Raw genomic sequence first — 20,266 nt, 5'->3', positions numbered from 1 at the left:
ATCCCTTTCTCCAATACTGGAACCATCTGCTTTCTCCAATGCTTCATCATCTATCAACTTGCCATCCACCACAGTCTTTGTGGCGTCTAGCTTACCAGCATCAAAATCGGGAAACAAGACCCTCATTTGTGACACAGCTCGGTCAAACCCCTGAGCGAAAGATTCATAAATCTCATTCTCAAGCTCGCCCAGCCGAGCAACCAGTTGCTCATTGTGTATCTTCAACTCGCTTATCTCCTTATTTGTTGACTCCTGCTGACTCCTTGCATCTTCCAATTCCGACCTTTGGGACTTGAGAGATGAGGTAAGTTCCTTCACTTTTCTCTCTTTCTCTTCAGTTATTTTCGTTAACTCAGCAACAGTGATAGTATCCTTCTTCCCTGCCTCAAAAGAAAGTTCTTGTGTTCGTCCAATAGACACAAGACGAGCACCAATAACCTGAAAATAAAGCCAACTAATGATTAATAAGGTAAGCAAAGAAATAAAGAATTATACAGAAAGACCTCCCGGTACCTGCAAGAAGCGACTAACCCCCGAAGGACCAACCTTGTTGATCATCTCCACATCAACTGGAAACTGACCAAACTGTTCAGCCAAAGTCATAAAAGGGAACAACTTACTCCAGAGTGACTTTGCATGATCATCGATTGAATACCCATGAAGAACCTTTTGTGACTCATAAGCTGATTCCACCAAATCGAACCTGACATCATCTTCATCCTTCGCTTCAGAAGCCTTAACCGCACCCCTTTTTCTTTTCCCTCTAGACTTCAAATCAGATTGCACCGCACCAGTGACAACCTCCTTAGGGACATTGGTGGTAGAACCCTCTTTTTCATCCTTCTTCCTTTGATTAAAAAATAACTTCAACCCAGCTGTTGTGATAGTAGGAACCTTCTCCCCTGCATTAGGAAACCAAAAACACATATATTAGCAAAAAAAAACAAATTACACGAAACTAAACACAAACATTTCCAAAACTAGTCTATGTTACCTAGGTAATCCAACACGGCTTGCTCATCCGTGTCCCACTTCAATAATTCTACAACAGACAATAACTCCCTACTCTCCATTTCAGACACTAAAAATTCTAACAAAGCCTGTTCACTAGGAAGCCTATCTTCAACGTCCAGAACTTGGTTAGGCTCCGGACACCAGGAAATAGGAAATCTCCCTTCCAAATTTTCATCAAGATAAAAAGGGAACAGGCCCGCGGCAGCCCTAACCTTGACAAACATATTCTTAAAATATTTAAAAGAAGACTTATACAGAGCAAACATTGATCTACCAGGGTGGCTACTTAAGTTCACCCACAGCCCTCGCCGGACACCTTTCGCCTGAAACAGAGAGAAGAACACCCTCAAAGATGGCGGCTGTTGAAGTACCGCCATCAAAACCTCAAATGCTCTCACAAAACCCCACGAGTTGGGATGCAATTGCGACGGAGCGCAGTTCAACCAAAATAGCACGCCACATTGAAACTCAGAGAAGGAAAATCGTACACCTAGCTCCGTTAGAAGACAACTATACACATAAAAGTAGGACTCATCATTTAAATACTCACAAACACGATCGTCTTTCCCACACGACAAGATTTCGATCTTAATATCACTCCCCTCCCTGATCCAGACGTCTGATCCTAATAACTCCACTGACTTGGCATCATTAAAAAACGATTCAAAGGATTTCACACTATCATCCACCCAGCTACATAGGTCACTGTCGACGACTTTAACAAGGGGCTTCTCCATTTTTCTAACACAAAAACAATATTACAGCAACAAAAACAAGAAGGACAATCAAGAGACATGCACAAAACAAAGGTGACAAGCACTCACCTTTCTTAGACATTTTTTTTCAGAAGGAGGGAAGAAGTAGCGGCTTTTCAAAAAAGAAACAAGGAAGAATATTTTACATAAAAAACAAAATTTAAGACACAACAAACGGTTGACATTTTCAACCCCATTTCCACTCTTTATCACAGCCATTCAAATTTAAATCAATGGATGGGGGTACATTGAGAAACGTGCAAACAAGCCACATCAATTAAATGCTAGTGGGCGCGAGAATCAAGGAGCCACGTTTAAAGGGGTTACGCCAAAATTCAAGTGTTACTAAACCTTAGCTAATAGGTCGGAAAGAGACCAACCTTGGGGGCTTACGGACTACGTTACAATATTGGAAAGGCCGAGGTCATAACAAAAGCTTGGCCTATTTCCTCCCCAACCTTTTTTCAAACAAGGCCAAGCTTGGGGGCTGTGGTATGGACCATTAACCTCGGCCCAAGATATCAGAAATCACGATGAGCACGTGCCCTATAACTCGGCAAGGAATCACGTCCAACAAAACGTTCTAAAAATCAAATATAACAAACACATCGGATATGGCCGAGGATATCTCGGAAAACAAGTACTCAACCGCACAAAAATACCATTTTAAAAAGGACCTCCAAGAGATGGGAAGGGCGGAGTGAAACAAAGAGAACGATCACTAGAAAAGAGTAGAAGAAAGACTTTATAACTGTTTTTGCTTATACTTCAATTTCCTTTCTGACTTGAGCGTCGGAGAACTTTTTGCAGGTGCTCTCCCGCCGGTGATTGGAAGGTCGACCCACCTATAGCTTCGGCCGAAGATCGTAAATTAACTGGACGACCTATAGCTCGGCTAGACTCTCTTGAACGACCTATAGCTCGGTTAGATCATCCCGGACGGAACAATAACTATATTTGAAAAGTTTGATGATACACTTCCAACCATCCTATCATAAAAAGGGTATTGGAGGGTGTTGATAAACATGGTGATCATTTTTTTTCAATAATTGGAGGTTCTACCTGTGCAACAATTTCTCTCCATCTTTGAGCATACTCCTTAAAAATTTCACCTTTTTTTTAGTCATGTTCTGCAAGTAAAATCTATCAGGAGCCATGTCAATGTTGTATTTGTATTGCTTTACAAAGGCATCCGCTAAATGCTTCCAATTCTTTATGTGAGATGGTTTCAAGTGTGCATACCAGTTAGATGCAGCCCCTATTAAATTGTCTTGAAAACACTGGATCAATAATTTTTCATCTAGTGCGTATGAACCCATCTTTCAGCAATACATGGTTAAGTGGTTCTTTGGACAAGTGGTCCCTTTGTATATGCCAAACTTTGGGATTTTGAATTTTGGAGTTAACACAACATCACGAACTAAGCAAAATTTTTTACCTTCCATAAGACCATAACTGTTTACCCCTTCTATGGCTCTTAATCTTTCTTCCAAAATTTTAAATTTTTCTTTGGATCATGAAGATGAAGCAATCAGCAGAAGTTTGAATAGGAGAAATTATCCCATTATTGAGTGTTTGAGAATGAACTCCCACCATTGCACTGCCTGGCATGGCTTCACTGATAGGATGGACAATATTGAAAATATTCTGTGTTGTTGCAACATTATCAAAGTAAGTGACAGCAATGGGATGTACATACCCAGGGAGAAGACCATACATTGGCATTGATGTTGGAAAACCTTGGTTGATAATAATCTCTTGAGATGCATCATTAGGTGGGTACTCCAGCACATTTCTTCGTTCTTCGCCTATTACTACAGGAATTCCATTTGTACTCATTGTTTGCAATGACTCCAAAATTTTTGCTATTTGCTTTTTCATCTGATTCATTTCTTCTTTGATTTCTTCTTGTGCATGTCCTAGTTCATCCATGATCTTTGACTGCGAGCGAGTTCGATAAGGATGTTGTAGCGACAATTTTTCTATTTATTTAAATGTATTAAATGATATGCGAATGCCAATGCAAATGAAAAGATAATAAGTAAATCAGGAAATCATGCATGTATTATTATGAAACCCAAAATTACATATCATTATCTTTTCTTGGAAGGTAAAACATTCAAATTGGTACAACTAAATAGTCACCCAAGTACAAATAATTTTATTTTTAGAAGGACTTTGCTATCAGTAAAATTTCCTTATATGATTCAACTATTTTACTAATTCTGACAATAATTTTTGTATCTCCCTAGGTGGTAATTTGGCCTTAGCTTCTTACACTTCTTTAGCTTTCTTCCTAGCATGACAAGTAACATCTCTGATATCTTTCAACAAAATGGCAATCCCTTGCTCCATCTTTGTATACATTCTTCTCTATTTTTCATATGTTGTGGCAAAATCTTCAATATTATTTTGTAGTTTTGCATTTTTACTCTCCAACAAGGTAGTGAGATCATTGTCAACTCTCAACCTATGATTCTTTTTCATTACATCTTGACGTAAACTTTGTATTTCAGTATTACATGATTTTAAAGCTTGGTCATTTTCTTGCAATATTCTTTTCAAGAAATGGTATTTTTCTTTTAACTTTGCAAATTTAGTTTCCATGATCCTAGCTCTTTTTCTTTGCTCAGTTACCTCATTTGTCGCTTTTTCCAGACGGTGACTTAGATCAACCTTTTTTCTTTTTCATTGTTCAATAAGCATTGTTTTTTTCTCTTCTAACTGTCTGAAAGCATCTTCATATCTATAGTTTGCTTCTGCTTTATAATGTATAGGGTCTTTAAACGTGCATTGGAAGCTAGAGTCCAATGATCACAGGAGCCTTAAACCCTTTACCTCTGTTAGCTTGACATAATGGATATCCAGGAGTAGTGCCTAATGTTGGTACGCCAGATTTTACATATCTAACATCTTTCCAATCAGTAATGATTTCTTTGACCTTACATGCTGTGTTAAGAATCTCGTACGTAAAATACATATCAAGGAGATCATGGGTCATAGGGATGAATTAGAGAGAGCCTACTTGTCTTTTGACCAGTGCAGGAGCATAGCTAGTGACACTCCAAGGACCGACAGGTGAACCCAGGGTTTATTCCTGCAACAATAAATCGTATACGTTAAAGGAAGCCAACTCATGCGCCAGATGACATCCTGTATCCTCAAAAAGAAATTTACCCATTGATCTTGGATTGGTGACTGATAGAACCATCTTACATTATTATGCTCGTATAAAGGAATCTTAAATCCAGTATACTTATTACATTTGATAATGGGATATCCAAATTCTTCTAAGCCAACGAGATGAATGATCATCCAAACGATGAGCAATTGGGAGCAACCCTAAAATTTGCTCTTAGGGTGATGTCGGCAATGGTTAAGCGATCTAATGGCTTCTGATAAAATAGCCAAACTTGGATGTACACCATGAGTTATTTGATCGAATAGCTTTATCACATGTCTATCTACTTGACCTCTAACTCTTGGAAATACCACGAGACCATTGATAGCTAATGTGTACATTGTCAATCCCTTGTCATCATCAATATGACTCTGTATATACTGGAAAAGAAAACTTGCATCCAAATTTTGTCCATCGATCCTCATGATTTTCAAGCTTTTTGGCATGAATCCGCATAAGTTGTGATAAAGCTCGCTTAGGTGTCTTTTTCTGGTTATAACAATAAATTTTAGGAACATTTTTTTATTCAATAACTTGGAGTATTCCTCGATAGTTGGTGTCAAATCGAATTGATTGAATGTGAAACACTGATATGAGGGATCCAAAAATTGGAGTATAGCCCTTAGCAGTTGAGTATCGATAGGAATGAAGAGGAGACAAGGAATATCTCCAAACTTTTCAACAAAACTCTTCTTGCCTTTTCATTTGAGACCATATTTACTTAATCACTGTTAAATTATTTGACTCAAAATCACATTTTTCATCATGAAGCAATGCAATTTCAATCCTAAGAGGTAGGTTGTCTCCTTTTTCTTTTTGTGTGCGCTCTGACAATTGTACGACCACTCTTTTTTTTTCGGTGACTATATTAGTTGACCCAAAAATGTTACTGTTATCCATGTTGAAAATTTGATGATATCTTTGCAAAATTGGACAATGTATATGCAATAAATGAGAAAGCATAATTAGCATTTAAGAAAATGGCAATAAAAATCATTCAAAGAAATGCAAAGATTTAACTCCTAAAGAAAGGTTCTAAGATTGTATATATAATGTGAGAGTGTTGGCTCTAGACTCCTTATTAGGTCCTCAAATTTTTCTACTGACGGCAAAACATTGGCTAGTGGTATACAATTTTTTCATACAGAAAAAAAGATGTTAAATTTGAGTGAGAGATTTTCATGTGCTTATACGAAAACTGAAGGTTTCACAAAGCATCACCACTTATCACTCTATCTAACCTATGGGTATTGAGCTCGAGTTTAGAGTTTGTGAGTGTGTTAAAAACAAGAACAATTTATGTGCAAATAATATAAACCCGAATTATAGACAAGATACTCAAGGTAAAAAATAAAAAATAAAAGAAACACCAACGATTAATAATCAAATTTAAGTAAGAACAATCACTGTACAATTGTTGAGTCAAAATTTGATATGATACCTTATGATGAAACATAAGTAACTATTTGCTATTATAACTAACCATTATGATGATAAGTATTGTAGAAATCAATCAAGAATAATAATCAAGGTAGCTGAAATTGTGCTATATCAACACATTAAAGAGTATATCATTGAGGAAGATAGCAGTCTATGTTTGGACCGATTATGCACAATCAAGACAACAATCAAAGCTCTCCAAAATAATATCATAATCATAAAGAGCTTCTGCATGTTAAATTGAAGGATAAAAAAGGAAAGATCCCTCCTTCAACGCCAATGGCCTCAAGCATAAATGGTGCAACGGCTAGTTGATGTAAAAAAAAAATGTTTTTTTTACATTAAAGAAGAGATATGAAGTTCTATATGTTGATGAATTATCAATGAAGAAGGAATCATTTTCATGCATATCGAAGACTATAAAAAATATTCTTTACTTTTTTTTTAGTGTGTTTTTACTTCTCTTTTTTCTAGATTTAAGCTTACTTTGAGAGATACAAAAAAGACAAAGAGAGTATTTCGTACAAAATCTATTTAACCTTTAATTAAGAGTTTTGATTTCGAAAGTGTGCTGGGTTAGAGACTTAGAGTGCACTTGGTTTTTCTTAACTAGGTTAGGTTAGCACTTAGGTGATTTACTAAATTGGGGATAGTTTAGATGGTTTATAAGAGTAGTATGAGTCTCTTGGAATTGGTTATTTTAATCTGTCTTGATTACAGTGGAAATTCTACCATTGTTGTGGTAAAGACTGGACGTAGATCACATTGCACTTCGTGGCTGAACTAGGATATATCGAGGCATCACTCTTCTCCTTCCCTGTTTTTTGCATTTTTTGTTCTGCATAATCAAGAGACAAAATTGCAAATAATCTTGTAAAACCAGAATTCTGCATAACTTGTTTATTCAAGTCTAAAAGTGGTTCCTTGATTTAACCACCCTTCTCAACTCACTTGGGAACCTTCAATTGGCATTAGAGCTTAGGCTCAAGCGGCAAGCTTCACAGCTTGGAGTTAACGATCCATGGCAAACAGCATTGTTGCGTTCACTCTAATTATCACAGCCCAAAATGAGTCATAACCGGCGCTCAGGAAAATAATCCTATAGCAAGCCTAATATACTCAAATATAAATTGAATAAGAAAGTTGCAAATATTTTACAAGTTCTAAAATAAATAGTTATACATTTTTAACAAAAATTAAAATAATTAAGAATGGTTGGACCCTGTGTCATATAGAGCATATTTACATCTAGGAACTTGTCAATGAATAAGTACTCATTGCAGATCGTTACATCTTGAATAGAAAGTCTCACATAGACACGTAATTGTTCCTGAAAAATATTTTTAGAAAAATGGGGTGAGTTTTGCAACTCAGTGACTAGACAATACATCTATAAATCATACAAACATTAATTCAAAATAATTTTAATTAGAAAATAATAGTTGATAATATATAATAAGTGAATCAATAAGGAAGTTCTCATACAGAAATCAAATCAAAAGTCCACACTTGGGTGGCTCCACCTCTATGGATAGCCCTTTCCTCTCGTGTGTCCTAATAGAATAGCAGATCTAACGCGTGGCCTATACGTTAGGCTAGCAACACCCTCGCTAGCTGGGGTCTGAGTTAGATGCATCTAAGTTAACGTCATAGCAGTCGTTAACTACGGTTTTCTAATATGAGCCTCCCAAACCAATTCAAAATATATAATTTCAAATACAACAAATCTTTGATTTTCCAAATATATAAGGTATCGAAGCAAATTAAATCATATTATACTTTCTCATTAGAAATATTTTCTAATCATACTTTTTCAATCATAAGAATTTCAGACATATTTCACAATCTTTAAAGTAAGTGAGTACCCATAAATACTTCAATGCTTTAAAAATAAATATTCAAGTAAAATCAAATATTTTAGAATATGCAAAACTTCATCAAAAATATATATGGTCTCATATATAGTTCCGAAAGTATAAACTTCATAAAAATGAATTATTTAATTCTAATAAATCAATTATTCTAATTAATTTAAAATCGTTAAAGGCAAATATAATGAGTATAATTCAAAGATCATAATAGATATATGTCAAAATAATTATAGATGCACAATCAAACAATTATAAATGTAAAGCCTACGCACAACTTGGTCCCAAGGGACCGAAGATACCAAACCCGGAGTGCCAAAATCCAAGATGAGGAGGATTGAAATAGAATGGAACAAATGAGCGTAGGATTTGGATTGAGGTAGCGACAAGGTGGAGCTGGCGATAGTTTAGGTTAGTGATAGAAACGGTTCAGCTCCAGCAGCACCAACAGCTCCAATAGTAACCAAGGTTCACCCGAACGGCAAAGCAAGAGTGGTGACAGAACAACCCTCTATTCACAGCGACTCCTCTTGCACATCTTATTTCTCTCTCTCTAAGCTCTTTCTTCTCTTTCAACAATGGCGACGGCAACTTGGCATGGCGGCGGTTGAAGCTCAGCGATGACGGAGACAAGGCACGGCGGCTGTAGCAATTCGACAGCGGCGAGGCAAAACAGCAGCAGCCCTTCTTCCGCGTCTCCTCTCTCGCGTTCGACCCCTCTCTCAGATGCATCTCTCTCGGTTCTGGCCCCTGATGGCGACGCGACGGGAGACGAACGGCGGGCTCCAGGCCGGCGATGACGAGGCGAGGCTCTCTCTCTCCTCGCGTGGTGGCTCGGCGTAGACAGCTCCCTCCTTCCTCCTCCTTTCTCTTGTTGCGTTCTCCCCTCTTCTCTCTTTCTCTTTTCTTTCTTTCTTTCTCCGTCAAGTTTGGGTGTGTGTGCTGTGAAGAAGAGGGTGTGAGGTGAGTGAGGGTGTGAGAGGCGGTGGGAGGTGAGTGAGTGAGAGAGTGTGTAGCTAGGGTTAGAGAAAGAAGAAAAAAATATCTAAGAGTGGATTCCACTATGTTATCTATTTATTTATTTTTTTTCTGGTTATTACACTAATGGAAGGACAATCCAACAATAGCCCACCATTCTTTAATGGTACTAAATATGCCTACTAGAAAGAAAAGATGAGAATTTTTGTGCAATCTATTGATTATAACATCTAGAATCATTCTCAATGAATTAGACATTCCTACCAAACTCAATGAAGAATCCAAAAAAGGATATGAAATCGAATAATAGAGACAAGAAGAAAATAGAGTTAAATACCAAATCTATCAATTTGATGCATTGTGAAATTAGCTTTGAGGAATTTAGAAAAAGTCTCAAGATGCAAAACTACAAAGACGATATGGGACAAGCTGCTACTCACTCAAGAAGGAACTGAACAAGTTCGAGAAACTCAAGTTAACAAGTTTACGAAGGAGTATGAAATGTTTCTCATGAAGGAAGATGAAGGCATAGATGAAATGTTTGAAAGATTCTCCGTAATCATCAATAATCTTGATATTATGGGAAAGAAACACACTGAAGAAAAGCTCGTGAGAAAGATTCTAAGAAGCCTCGTCAAAAAATGGAAAATCAAGAGCATAGCAATTGCTGAAGGCAATAATCTGAAAGAAATCTCCTATGACGGTATGAGAGGAAAACTACTGTCTTATGAAATAACTCATCATGAACTAAAGTAAACAAATCTTGCACTAAAATCCAAGATCTCATCCAAGGATGAAGAATCAAAAGATGATCTCTCTGATGATAGCTCATCTCCTTCGCTAGAAAGCTTACGAAAATGATGAGACAAAGTGAAAAAGAAAAAAAAAAGGATCTTTTTTAAAAGACTTCAAAAGAGACCAAAGAAAGGTTATTTGTCATCACTGTAAAGAAGTTGCGATCTGTCCACAGAAGAAGAAAGAGGATAGCAACAAAAGGGAGAAGAAGAAGGTTCTAATGGCATTATGGGGGGATCTTGAAAATGACACTGAGAAAGAAGACTCTGACCATGAAATCCAAATTTGTCTCATGACTGATCAAATCGATTATGATGAGATAGATTATACTAAACTTTCAACTGATCAATTACATTTTATTATTGAAGATTTAATTGAAAATTCTGCAAAGTTTTTTAAAAAATATAGTAAATGTAAAAAGGAAAATAAAGCCTTGAAATTGAAGAATGCCAAACTCAAGGAACAATTAAGTAAAGTTGAATCCTCTAGTGTTTTGAAATAGGAAATGAGTTTTTAAAAATTGAAATAGAATATTTAAAAATGAGAAATTTGGCCGCTGCTGCAAGTGACATTCTTGCAGAAAATAAAGAATTGCACGAGAGAATTAAGAACTTAAACATTGATTTAGCAAATTTTGCTCAAAGTTCTGAAAACTTGGACAAAGTTCTCGCAAATGAAAGACCTATTTTCATAAAATCTGGTCTTAGTTTTGTGGAGAAAGTAAACCAGATTTGAAAAATGATTTTGAAGCCTCCTCATCCAAAGCCAAAAGGACCGAACTAGTTTTTCATAAAATTCAAAAGGGCACTTATATAAAAAACAAGAATCCTCCTCTCAATTCTAAAATTTCAGCAAAAAGCAACACTTGCTCCAATTGTCATAGAGCTAAATATTATTCTCCTCAATAAAGAAAGTTGGTAATCATGTTTATAATATTTTTTGTAATTATAATGTTCTTAGAAAATAAAGCAGAATTAACATCAAAGAATCCAAGTTAATTTGGATACCTAAAAAACTTCTTGAAAGTATTGTAGGTTTGCCTTGCATCCAAAAAAGAGTAAGGGCATATGGTATCTTGATAGTGGATGTTCAAGGTACTTGACCAGAAAGTCTACATTCTTCATCAAGCTAAGTGAATATAATAGTGGATTTGTGATTTTCGAATCATAGCCATTGGAAAAATGACATTTCGGATGATATAGAAGTTGGAAACAATACTGGACAAGGTGCAGCAACTAAGGTGTAACCAGATTCTGTAGATGCTATAGATATATATTTATTGAATTGACAAAATTTTTTGAGTTTTTATTTCTCGGGTCAAGAGGAGATTTTTTGGGCAAATGATGAACGAATTCTTTTTTTTAAGCTGCCACCTTTATATCTTTTTTGAATGATTATGTGATCTCTGCATTTACTTCAAAATATTTTCTTATTGCATTAAAACAAATTTTATTCAAAGTTTATTTTGCATTAATCATCTTATTTATTTTAAAAATCTTTCTTAAAATTTCTTTTCAATTTAATTTCAAAATCGTTCCGCTACTACTGTTGATGTTTATACGTTTCTTTATTTTCCTTCTTGATGTCAAAAGTGTAACACCACGAGTTTTTGAAAATTAAATAATAAATTATTTATGGTTTATTATATTTGTTTAGGATTATTTTTAGAAAATTATTTTACCAAAAAGTAATTAAATCAAAGTTACGAGACTCTGAGTTTAAAATTAATTAGGACTCATATAATTTTTATAATGATTAGGTATTTTCATATCTAAAATTTAAAGTTTTAGTAATTGAAAAATAATAAGGATTTGTGAATTTAATTTAAATAATTAGGATTTAGTTTATTTTAATAAACTAAAAGAAAATTAATTAATTTATCTCTAATTTTAAATTAGAGTGTTTATTTAAAAATAATTTGTAAGTTGATAAATAAACAGTGTTCTTAAAGTAATTTTAATGGATTATATTTGGTTTTAAATTACTACTCCACCTCTAATTTTTATAAATTTTTAAACTACTCTTACCCCTCTTTTTCCAAACCTAACCTAATTCTCTCTCTCTCTCTCTCTCTCTCTCTCTCTCTCTCTCTCTCACGCACACACACGTACACACGCACACACTTGTTTACAAAGAGGGAGAACGGGAAGACGATAGAAAGAATAGAGGAAGAGACCGAGGAGAGAAGAGAAGGGAAGACAATGGCATCGGCGAAGTAAGGGGAAGCCGTCACCACCGTCGAGTTAGAGAGAGAGAGAGGAGAATGAAGACGCGAGCGAGAGAAAGAGAAGGAGGCACTATCCCGTGCCACCAAGCCTTGTCACCGTCACCAAAGTATCCATTGTTGCCGTAGTTACCTGGGTCATCATTGAAGGGAGCCGTTGCTGAGCTTAAGAGAGCTTCTTAGAGAGAGAGAAGGGGTTCACGGAGGAGGAAAAACCGCGGCGAGGAAGAAGAGGGCGCCTCCGTCTCGAACAAGTCATCGCCGTTGAGGTTACCGCCATTTCTGTCGGGGGCTGCCATCATTGCTGAATGAAGAGGTGGAGATTGAGAATGAGCTGGCTAGAGAAGGGAGGAAGAGAGAGTCGCAATGGAGGAGCCATTCACCATCGTCACGTATGTTGTCGCCATTAGGAGCTTGCCGTCGGGGGAGCATCACTGGCGTTGCTGCTGATGAACTGTCTCAGTCGCTGTGTTGGTCTTACTTAGCCCCACATCCCCTTCAGTCTTGTCTCTGAATCAGCACCATTTTTTCCTGTTCTGATTCCATTCGTGAAACTGTAATGCTTCCACCTTTAATCTACTGCATTTTGTTCTTTTGTTACATGCTCTTGTCTTAGTTACAATAATATATGTCTCTGTTTTAGTACTATCACTCTACTTTTGCTATGTTTCTGCTGAAAATTACCTTGAGTACTGATATTGGTGTTGTCATGGAACGGTTAGATTCGTTGATGTTATGATTACATCTACGATGTATTTGTGGAAGTTGCTGCCACTAATTCTGAGCTCTTTCGTTCTATTCTATTCCAACCTTTTTTACCTTTTAATTTGTCACTCGAGTTCAGTCTCTTTGGTCCATTGGGACCAAGTTGTGAGTAGGTTTTACATTTATAATTAATTGTCTTTGCATCTATGATTATTTTGATATATTCTGTTTGAATTTATGACTATACTTACAAAGTTACTAGTAAAGGATTTGAATTTGATCTTAATAATGGATTTATTATAACTGAATATTTATTTTTGTGAAATTCAGATTTTCAATCTGCACATAAGACTGTATACATGTTTGATGAAGTTTTTGCATTATTTTAGAATATTTGATTTTATTTGGATATGTATTTTTGAAACATTGAAGTATTGTTGATACTCACTTATATACTCTGAAATTGTAAAATATATTTGACATTTCTTATGATTGAAAATGTATGATTAAAAAAGATTTTAGATGAGAAAGTATTATTTGATTTGATACCTTATATATTTGAAAGATTAAAGATTTGTTGTATTTGAAATTATATGTTTTGAATTGGTTTGGGAGGCTCGTATTAAAAAAACCGTAGTTAGCGGCGGTTATGATGTTAACTTAGATGCATCTAACTCAGACCTCGGCTAGCAGGGGCGTTGCTAGCCTAACGTGTAGGCCACACGTTGGATCTATTTTTCTGTGTGGACACACGAGAGGAAAGAGCTACCCTTAGAGGTGGAGCCTCCCGGTATGGATTAATTGATTTGATTTCTGTACTGAGAACTCTCTTATTGATTCACTTAAATATATAAATTACTATTTTTTAAATAAAAATTACTTTGATAATAATATTTATATGGTCTCATGTAGATTATAGATGTATTATCTAGTCATTGAATTGCAAAACTCACTCCATTTTTCTAAAAAGGAAAAATGGACAAAAGTACATATGGATTTTCATACAGTGGACAGATGTACACTCCAATTTTTTAATGAGTCGTCTGTACATACTAATATCAAGCTTTGTTGTCATTTCTATTCTTTTGTCGTTTGGATAATTTTTTTGGCAATAGTGACTGCCAAGTGGCTCTATACATGGTGTGACATGAACCTTTTGATGATATAGTGAAAACAAAATGATAAATTATTAAATTTGTTAAATTTTAATAATGAAAAAAGATTTACAAGTGATTTAGAATCTTCATTCTTTTCTTTTTTTTTTCAAAATTTACTTCGAACATAGTCCTAGCAGCTATTTTTGAGTTATATCCCTTAATCTACATCTACTTTTTGGAGAAAAAAGGAAAAGAATGAAGATTATAAATCACTTGTAAAATTTTTTTAATTCAAATTTAACAAATCTAATCATTTATCATTTAGTTTTCAATGTGTCGTTATCAAAAGGATCATTTCACACAATGCACAGAGTCACCTGGCAGTCACTACCTCTGAAAAAATTATTCGCTACCATTGGAGAAGTTACCCAGACGACGAAAAGGTAGAAATGACAATGGTGCTTGATATTGGTGTGTACAGATGACTCATTAAAAATTTGAGTGTACATCTGTTCAGCGTGTGAAAATTTATGTGTACTTTTGTCCATTTTTCCTTTCTAAAAATATTTTTCACGAACGAATACTCAAATATGAGACTTTCTATTAAAGAATGATTATCTACAATGAGTACCTAGTCCTTGTCGTGTTCCTAGACGTTATATGCTCCATATGTCACAGGCAGGATCCAACCATATTGATCTATTTTATGTTTTTGTTAAAAATAATGTGTAACTATTTATTTTAGTACTTGTAAATTTATTAAAAATATTTGTAACTTTTTTATTCAACTTATCTTTGAATTTGTTAGGCTTGCTAGGGGGATAATTTTTCGGAGCGCCAATCATGGCTCATTTTGGGCCGCGAGAAAAAGGGAGAGAAAGTAAAGATTAAACTATTATTTGATTGATGAATGCTCATAAACAGGAGAAGTTGGTTTGCACCAGGATATCCATCAAGACGGAAGCCTAATGACTAATCCCTCGGGTATTGTAGAGGCACAAAGTGGGCGACCCTCCCAAGCAAGCAAGCTCCATTCCCATCCTCCAATGAGTATCGAATCCGGGAGAGATGGTTAAGGGACACAGACCCTTATCCATCTTTGTCAACTTGTTGAAATTTTAGGAAAGTCATTCATACACTCTCTCCTTAATTAAGTATAATCATGTTTGTCTTCAAGAAGGAGATTGTTGAGTCAAGATTTGATATAGTACCTTATGATGACAAATATAATTAACATAGGCTTATCTCAAGGTTCTCAAATACAAGTCCTATCCCCTCTAAAAACTTAAAACAATAAACGATGAGGGGAAAGTAAATTCTAAAAACTCAACTCGTGAACATAATCTTCTATGCTCCTGTAACTCTGTATTAAACCTTTACACTTGTAGCTGAAAGGGATGGAGATAGGAGGTAAGAATTGGAGAATTCTTAGTAGGGTTGGAGTGTATAGTTATACTCATTTTATTACCATAGCCAACAGCAACGTGCAATAGAATACATCTAGACTTAACAAACAAAGGACACAGAAATCAAGCAATCGTATAGCACACCCACAATCACAAGAAACACACCCACAAACAACTATGCGCAAACAAGAATGATGCATGTCTATCCCTGCTGCAGGTAATGAGCTCATTTGTCGGTTTCGACCCGCTCCCGACGTAACTCAGCAACCTTTGTCTGAGTTTGGTTTCCAGTGTCATAACCTCTGTAAGCAACCTCTATCTTACAGGTGCGATTCTCTTGAGCCGATGTATGCAAACATAACCTCTGTAAGCAACCTCTATCTTACAGGTGAGGCTCTTTCTAGCCAATGTATGTAGCGATAACCTCTATAAGCAACCTCTGTCTTACAGGTGCGACCATCCCCTAGATTGGCCGATGTATCTCTGGGAAGCAAATCTCGGTGAACTCACCACTATATCTCTTTTCGTTTTCAGCAGGTAAACAATCATCTCTGCTTCTCTCTTTTTCTTTTCATTCTTTCTTTCTTTTCTTTTCTATTCTCTACTCTCCTGTGGTAGAGATTCTTTAAATTCTTTTCTTTTCTTTTCTCATCATTCTCTTAATTCCTTACTTTTAACATCAAAAACTATCTTCACACTCTTCCCTCATCTTTTCCTAAATGTTTTATGAAGAGGGATCATGAGATCCTTAGCTTAGATTTGTCTTTCTAAAACTTTTAGAAAAACTTGTCTGTTTACCACTCTCTGTTTTATTTTTCATAATACATATAATAATATTCTTATAAAATAATATCTTGATAAATAGTAATTTGTAATAATAATATTTATTCTAATGTAAATGAGTAATTTTAAACAAATATTTAAAATAATATTTGTAATACTCTTAAAACTTATTTTATAAAACCTTATTTTCAAACTTTTATTAATTACTTTCTAAACCACGAACTCCTTAATATTTTATTTTTGACCTCAATATTTTATTGCATTCCTCCCTCATCGTTTATAACTGCTCTTGCCTGGGTCACTACTGTAATACTGTTAGATAGGTTACAGGGGGTTACCATTAAGTAAATCACTCTTGGCTTTTAGTTGATCATAGATTAGTGTAAAATAGTGGTGTAACAGAACGTAGCATTAGTTTCCGTTTTTCCCATTTTCTGACCTCCCGGGTTTGACTTTAAGTGGTGTCCTCACTGTAGGTATGGCGCAACATCCCATCTTGAGAGCTCTGGTAGATCATTATATTTGGGTTACCTCCGACGTTAAAGGCACGGCTTCTAAGATAACTCTCGAGGAGCTCTAGGAGTTCCGCAACTCTGATCTACTCCGTGGAGGGGGTCCCGATGAGGAGCATTATGACACGTTCGTTCCTAGAGACCGGGAACATATACCCCTGAACTTTATTTATTACTCAAAATACCTGAAAAATTTATATAATTATAATATTAAACTCAATCTTTTCATAAAAATACAAGTATATTTCCTCAAAGATAATTCTTCTTGATTGATTCTTCTCTTCACCAAGAACCGAAACCCTCCTTATTTTCTTTTTAAAATATACATTTAAATCTTAATCCGTTTTTTAATTTTACGGTTACCGATTTTTCGTAACTTTTAATTTAATCTCTCAGCTATCACACCTCACCAATTTATACTTTATTCTCAATGATATTCCAGCCCAAAAATTACCAAAATAATTCAGTCTTTACTGATTTTTTCACAGCCAATTCATGAACTTCATAAATACATCAATATATCACAGAAATTCAACATAAATTCAGTCAAATTTAATCAATAATCAATCAAACGAACAATTCACTTATTAAATTCACATTCAATTATTATAAAGTTACCAACTCTACTTCTGTGCGAAATCAAATCAATGGATATACCGGAGAAACATTTTTGATCGAGCCACTGAAAAAGAAAACGTCGGAAATCGTTTTTGCCTCCTAAAACTCCAATTGGCCGAATTCGAGAGGAAAAAGAGTTACGTCACCGTCAACTTCTACCGGACAAAAATAACGTCAACGTGAAGAGAAAAAAGATACGTACACTTTTATCGGATTAGATTTTTTATTAGAGTTATGAATCCCAAAAAATTAAAAACAAAAGATCAAAGAGAGTGACGGTTTCTCCCTCACCCTCGGTCTCTCTTTCTTTCCTTTCTTTAAATCTTGGTTCGGTTCCAAGAAAGAAGAATGAATATTAGATAGTGATACGATTAATGAATGGTGGCAATGTGTCTTAATTAATAAAACGTATAACCATTATACATATATATGTATGCATAACAACCACGTCTTTCATTTCTTTACTAAATCACACCAAATTAGTCTTTAAAGTGTTCGAAATTGGACCGAGTCTTCGAACCAGGCCGGACCATGCACACCCCTAACACGCTGTATCGTTTTTACATTCTTTAATGTGTTTTGTAATCTATTTCCCTATAAATTTTAGAATTTGGTGTATTATTTTTATTTTTCCTATTAATTTTTTGTATAATAGAACTTTTACACAAGAAAAAACTCATTTAAATTAACTATTGTTAAATTTGATGAATTTTACGTTTTTATTTTAGATTTTCTATCTATAATAATCCCTTTTTCTTAATTAAGTGTACTATATCATTGGTTTCATTTGTATCAAATAATATTGAGTTCTTATTCAATTGTTAAGAAACCCCTAAAAATGGCATGTAATAATAAATTAATAATAATGATAATTATAAAGCATGCGTTAAATATGTCAAAAATAGAAATTTAATTAGGCATAATTGGGTTGATGATATTTCTTTTGGTATGCTAGATTTTTATGTCATATATACGATGTTAATCACACACACGTATAGTCATATAATAATGAACCTGTCTGAAGGGACCACTAATAAAGAACTAATAACAACTAACTAATTGACCCTTGACGTAAGTAGCATGTCTGCATGTGGTTGCATTTTTTTGGTGGACCTGATTACTCTTATAGATACACTTTAGCTCATATTCTTTTCGTATCTATATTTGAATTTTTCTACAGTAATATATAAAACAATAAAATAAAATCCGCATGTGATCACATAGTTTACTAAAGTAAACAAGATGAATGAGTAGCAGTGAATAATCAAACTCTTTCTATTGATTTTGATCAATAACTTTTTCTTTGAATACAAATGCAGTGGATTTTGCATGACTGGAATGACGAAGAATGTTTGAACATATTGAAAAATTGCAAGGAAGCAATCACGAGCAAAGGCAAAGGAGGAAAGGTTATTATCATAGACATGATAATAATGGAAGATGAGAAAAAAGGTGGTGGTGATGATAAATCTGTTGAAACACAACTCTTCTTTGACATGCTGATGATGGTGTTGCAGACTGGAAAGGAGAGAGATGAAAAAGAATGGGCCAAATTAATAGTTTCTGCTGGATTTAGTAACTATAAAATAACTCCAATTCTATGATTAAGGTCCCTCATTGAGATATATCCATAGCAAACTTATCACCGCAATAAACTTATCCCTCGTTTAATTAATTTAATGTCAAAATTGTGATTTCGATTGTCTTAAAGGGCAAACCAAATGTGTTACAATAAAATTGTTTATGGAAGGTCGGAAGGACTCTTTAATTTATAGAGAAGCTGAATGCAAATAAGGTTTCATGTCAATATATATATATTTCATAATATTCATTTTAATAATCAAGTTGTCAATTTCTTTGGGTATGTTAAACTCATTTAAAGGCCTTTTTCTTAATTTAAATAAAAATTTATTTATTTTCAATTAGTGTAAATTATAAAAGATCTACTATTTTCTATCACAAAAAATTTGTGTGCAGACAATTTTAATCATAAAATATGTAAATTAATTTGATACCATCAAAGATTGATTAGGGTGACAAATTTTTTCGGAATGTTTGATAAAAATGCTTAGCAAATTACTATATTTTTAGGTAATTTATTGAGTTATCCCAATTTTTTGATGAATATTAAATTAGTTTACATAATTTATAATTAGAATTATCAGTATTTGTTTCTTTCATGATTAAAAATAGTAAGTTATTTTTTTTTTTATCAAAATGTCGCTTTTAATATTTTTATATTGAGAAAATAATATTTCTCTCTTATGTAAGATGTCTAAATGAAAAATGTATGTTATTTAATTCTTATAAAAGAAGATAATGTATATTTTAAAAATGAAAAAAAAAAGTGTTATTTAAATATCTCATCAGAGACAAAAATGTCATATTCTCTTTCATATTTTAATTAGTTAAATTTTACTTCCCCAATCAAATACTCATCATATTTCTAACCAGTTCTTTTATAAACAAAAATAGAAATTCTATCATCCTATCCTATATAGAGTATAAAATTCATATTTTATATTACTCAATGGCCATTCATTTTAAAAGGTATCAGGCTCAAGCAAGAAGAAAGAGAAGAGAGTCTAAAGAGCAAAGATATTCGGTAAAGTAAAAGTTATTTACGGTAATAGTTTAACGCTAACTGTTTATTTGTTCACTTTTTAATCGAACCTTATTAATAAACAAAAATATTTGATAACAAAAAAATATTAGTCAAAAGTAGGCATAATTTATTTTATTTATCATTTATTAATTATTACGACAATTAATGAATACTAAATAAGACAAATTCTGGCATTAATAAAAATAATATACGTAATTTAACCAAAAGGATATTTTGGTACTTTAAAATAAAATCTAAATTCTAAATTCTAATAAGGTTAAACAA

The 20,266-nt window shown here is 34.2% G+C and overlaps 1 protein-coding gene across 1 annotated transcript; it reads left to right on the top strand.

Annotated features, from left to right (window-relative positions):
• Nucleotides 8,879-18,980, top strand: LOC107606895 ((RS)-norcoclaurine 6-O-methyltransferase-like). The gene is made up of 4 exons (XM_016308899.1): nt 8,879-9,047; nt 9,607-9,939; nt 10,561-10,751; nt 18,696-18,980. The coding sequence occupies exons 1-4, from the start codon at nt 8,879-8,881 to the stop codon at nt 18,978-18,980; spliced, it is 978 nt and encodes a 325-aa protein (XP_016164385.1).

Source organism: Arachis ipaensis, chromosome B07 (assembly GCF_000816755.2).
Source record: "Arachis ipaensis cultivar K30076 chromosome B07, Araip1.1, whole genome shotgun sequence".
In the NCBI taxonomy this organism is placed as follows: domain Eukaryota; kingdom Viridiplantae; phylum Streptophyta; class Magnoliopsida; order Fabales; family Fabaceae; genus Arachis; species Arachis ipaensis.
Note: the sequence above shows the minus strand (reverse complement) of the source record. Positions and strands in the feature narration are given on the sequence as shown.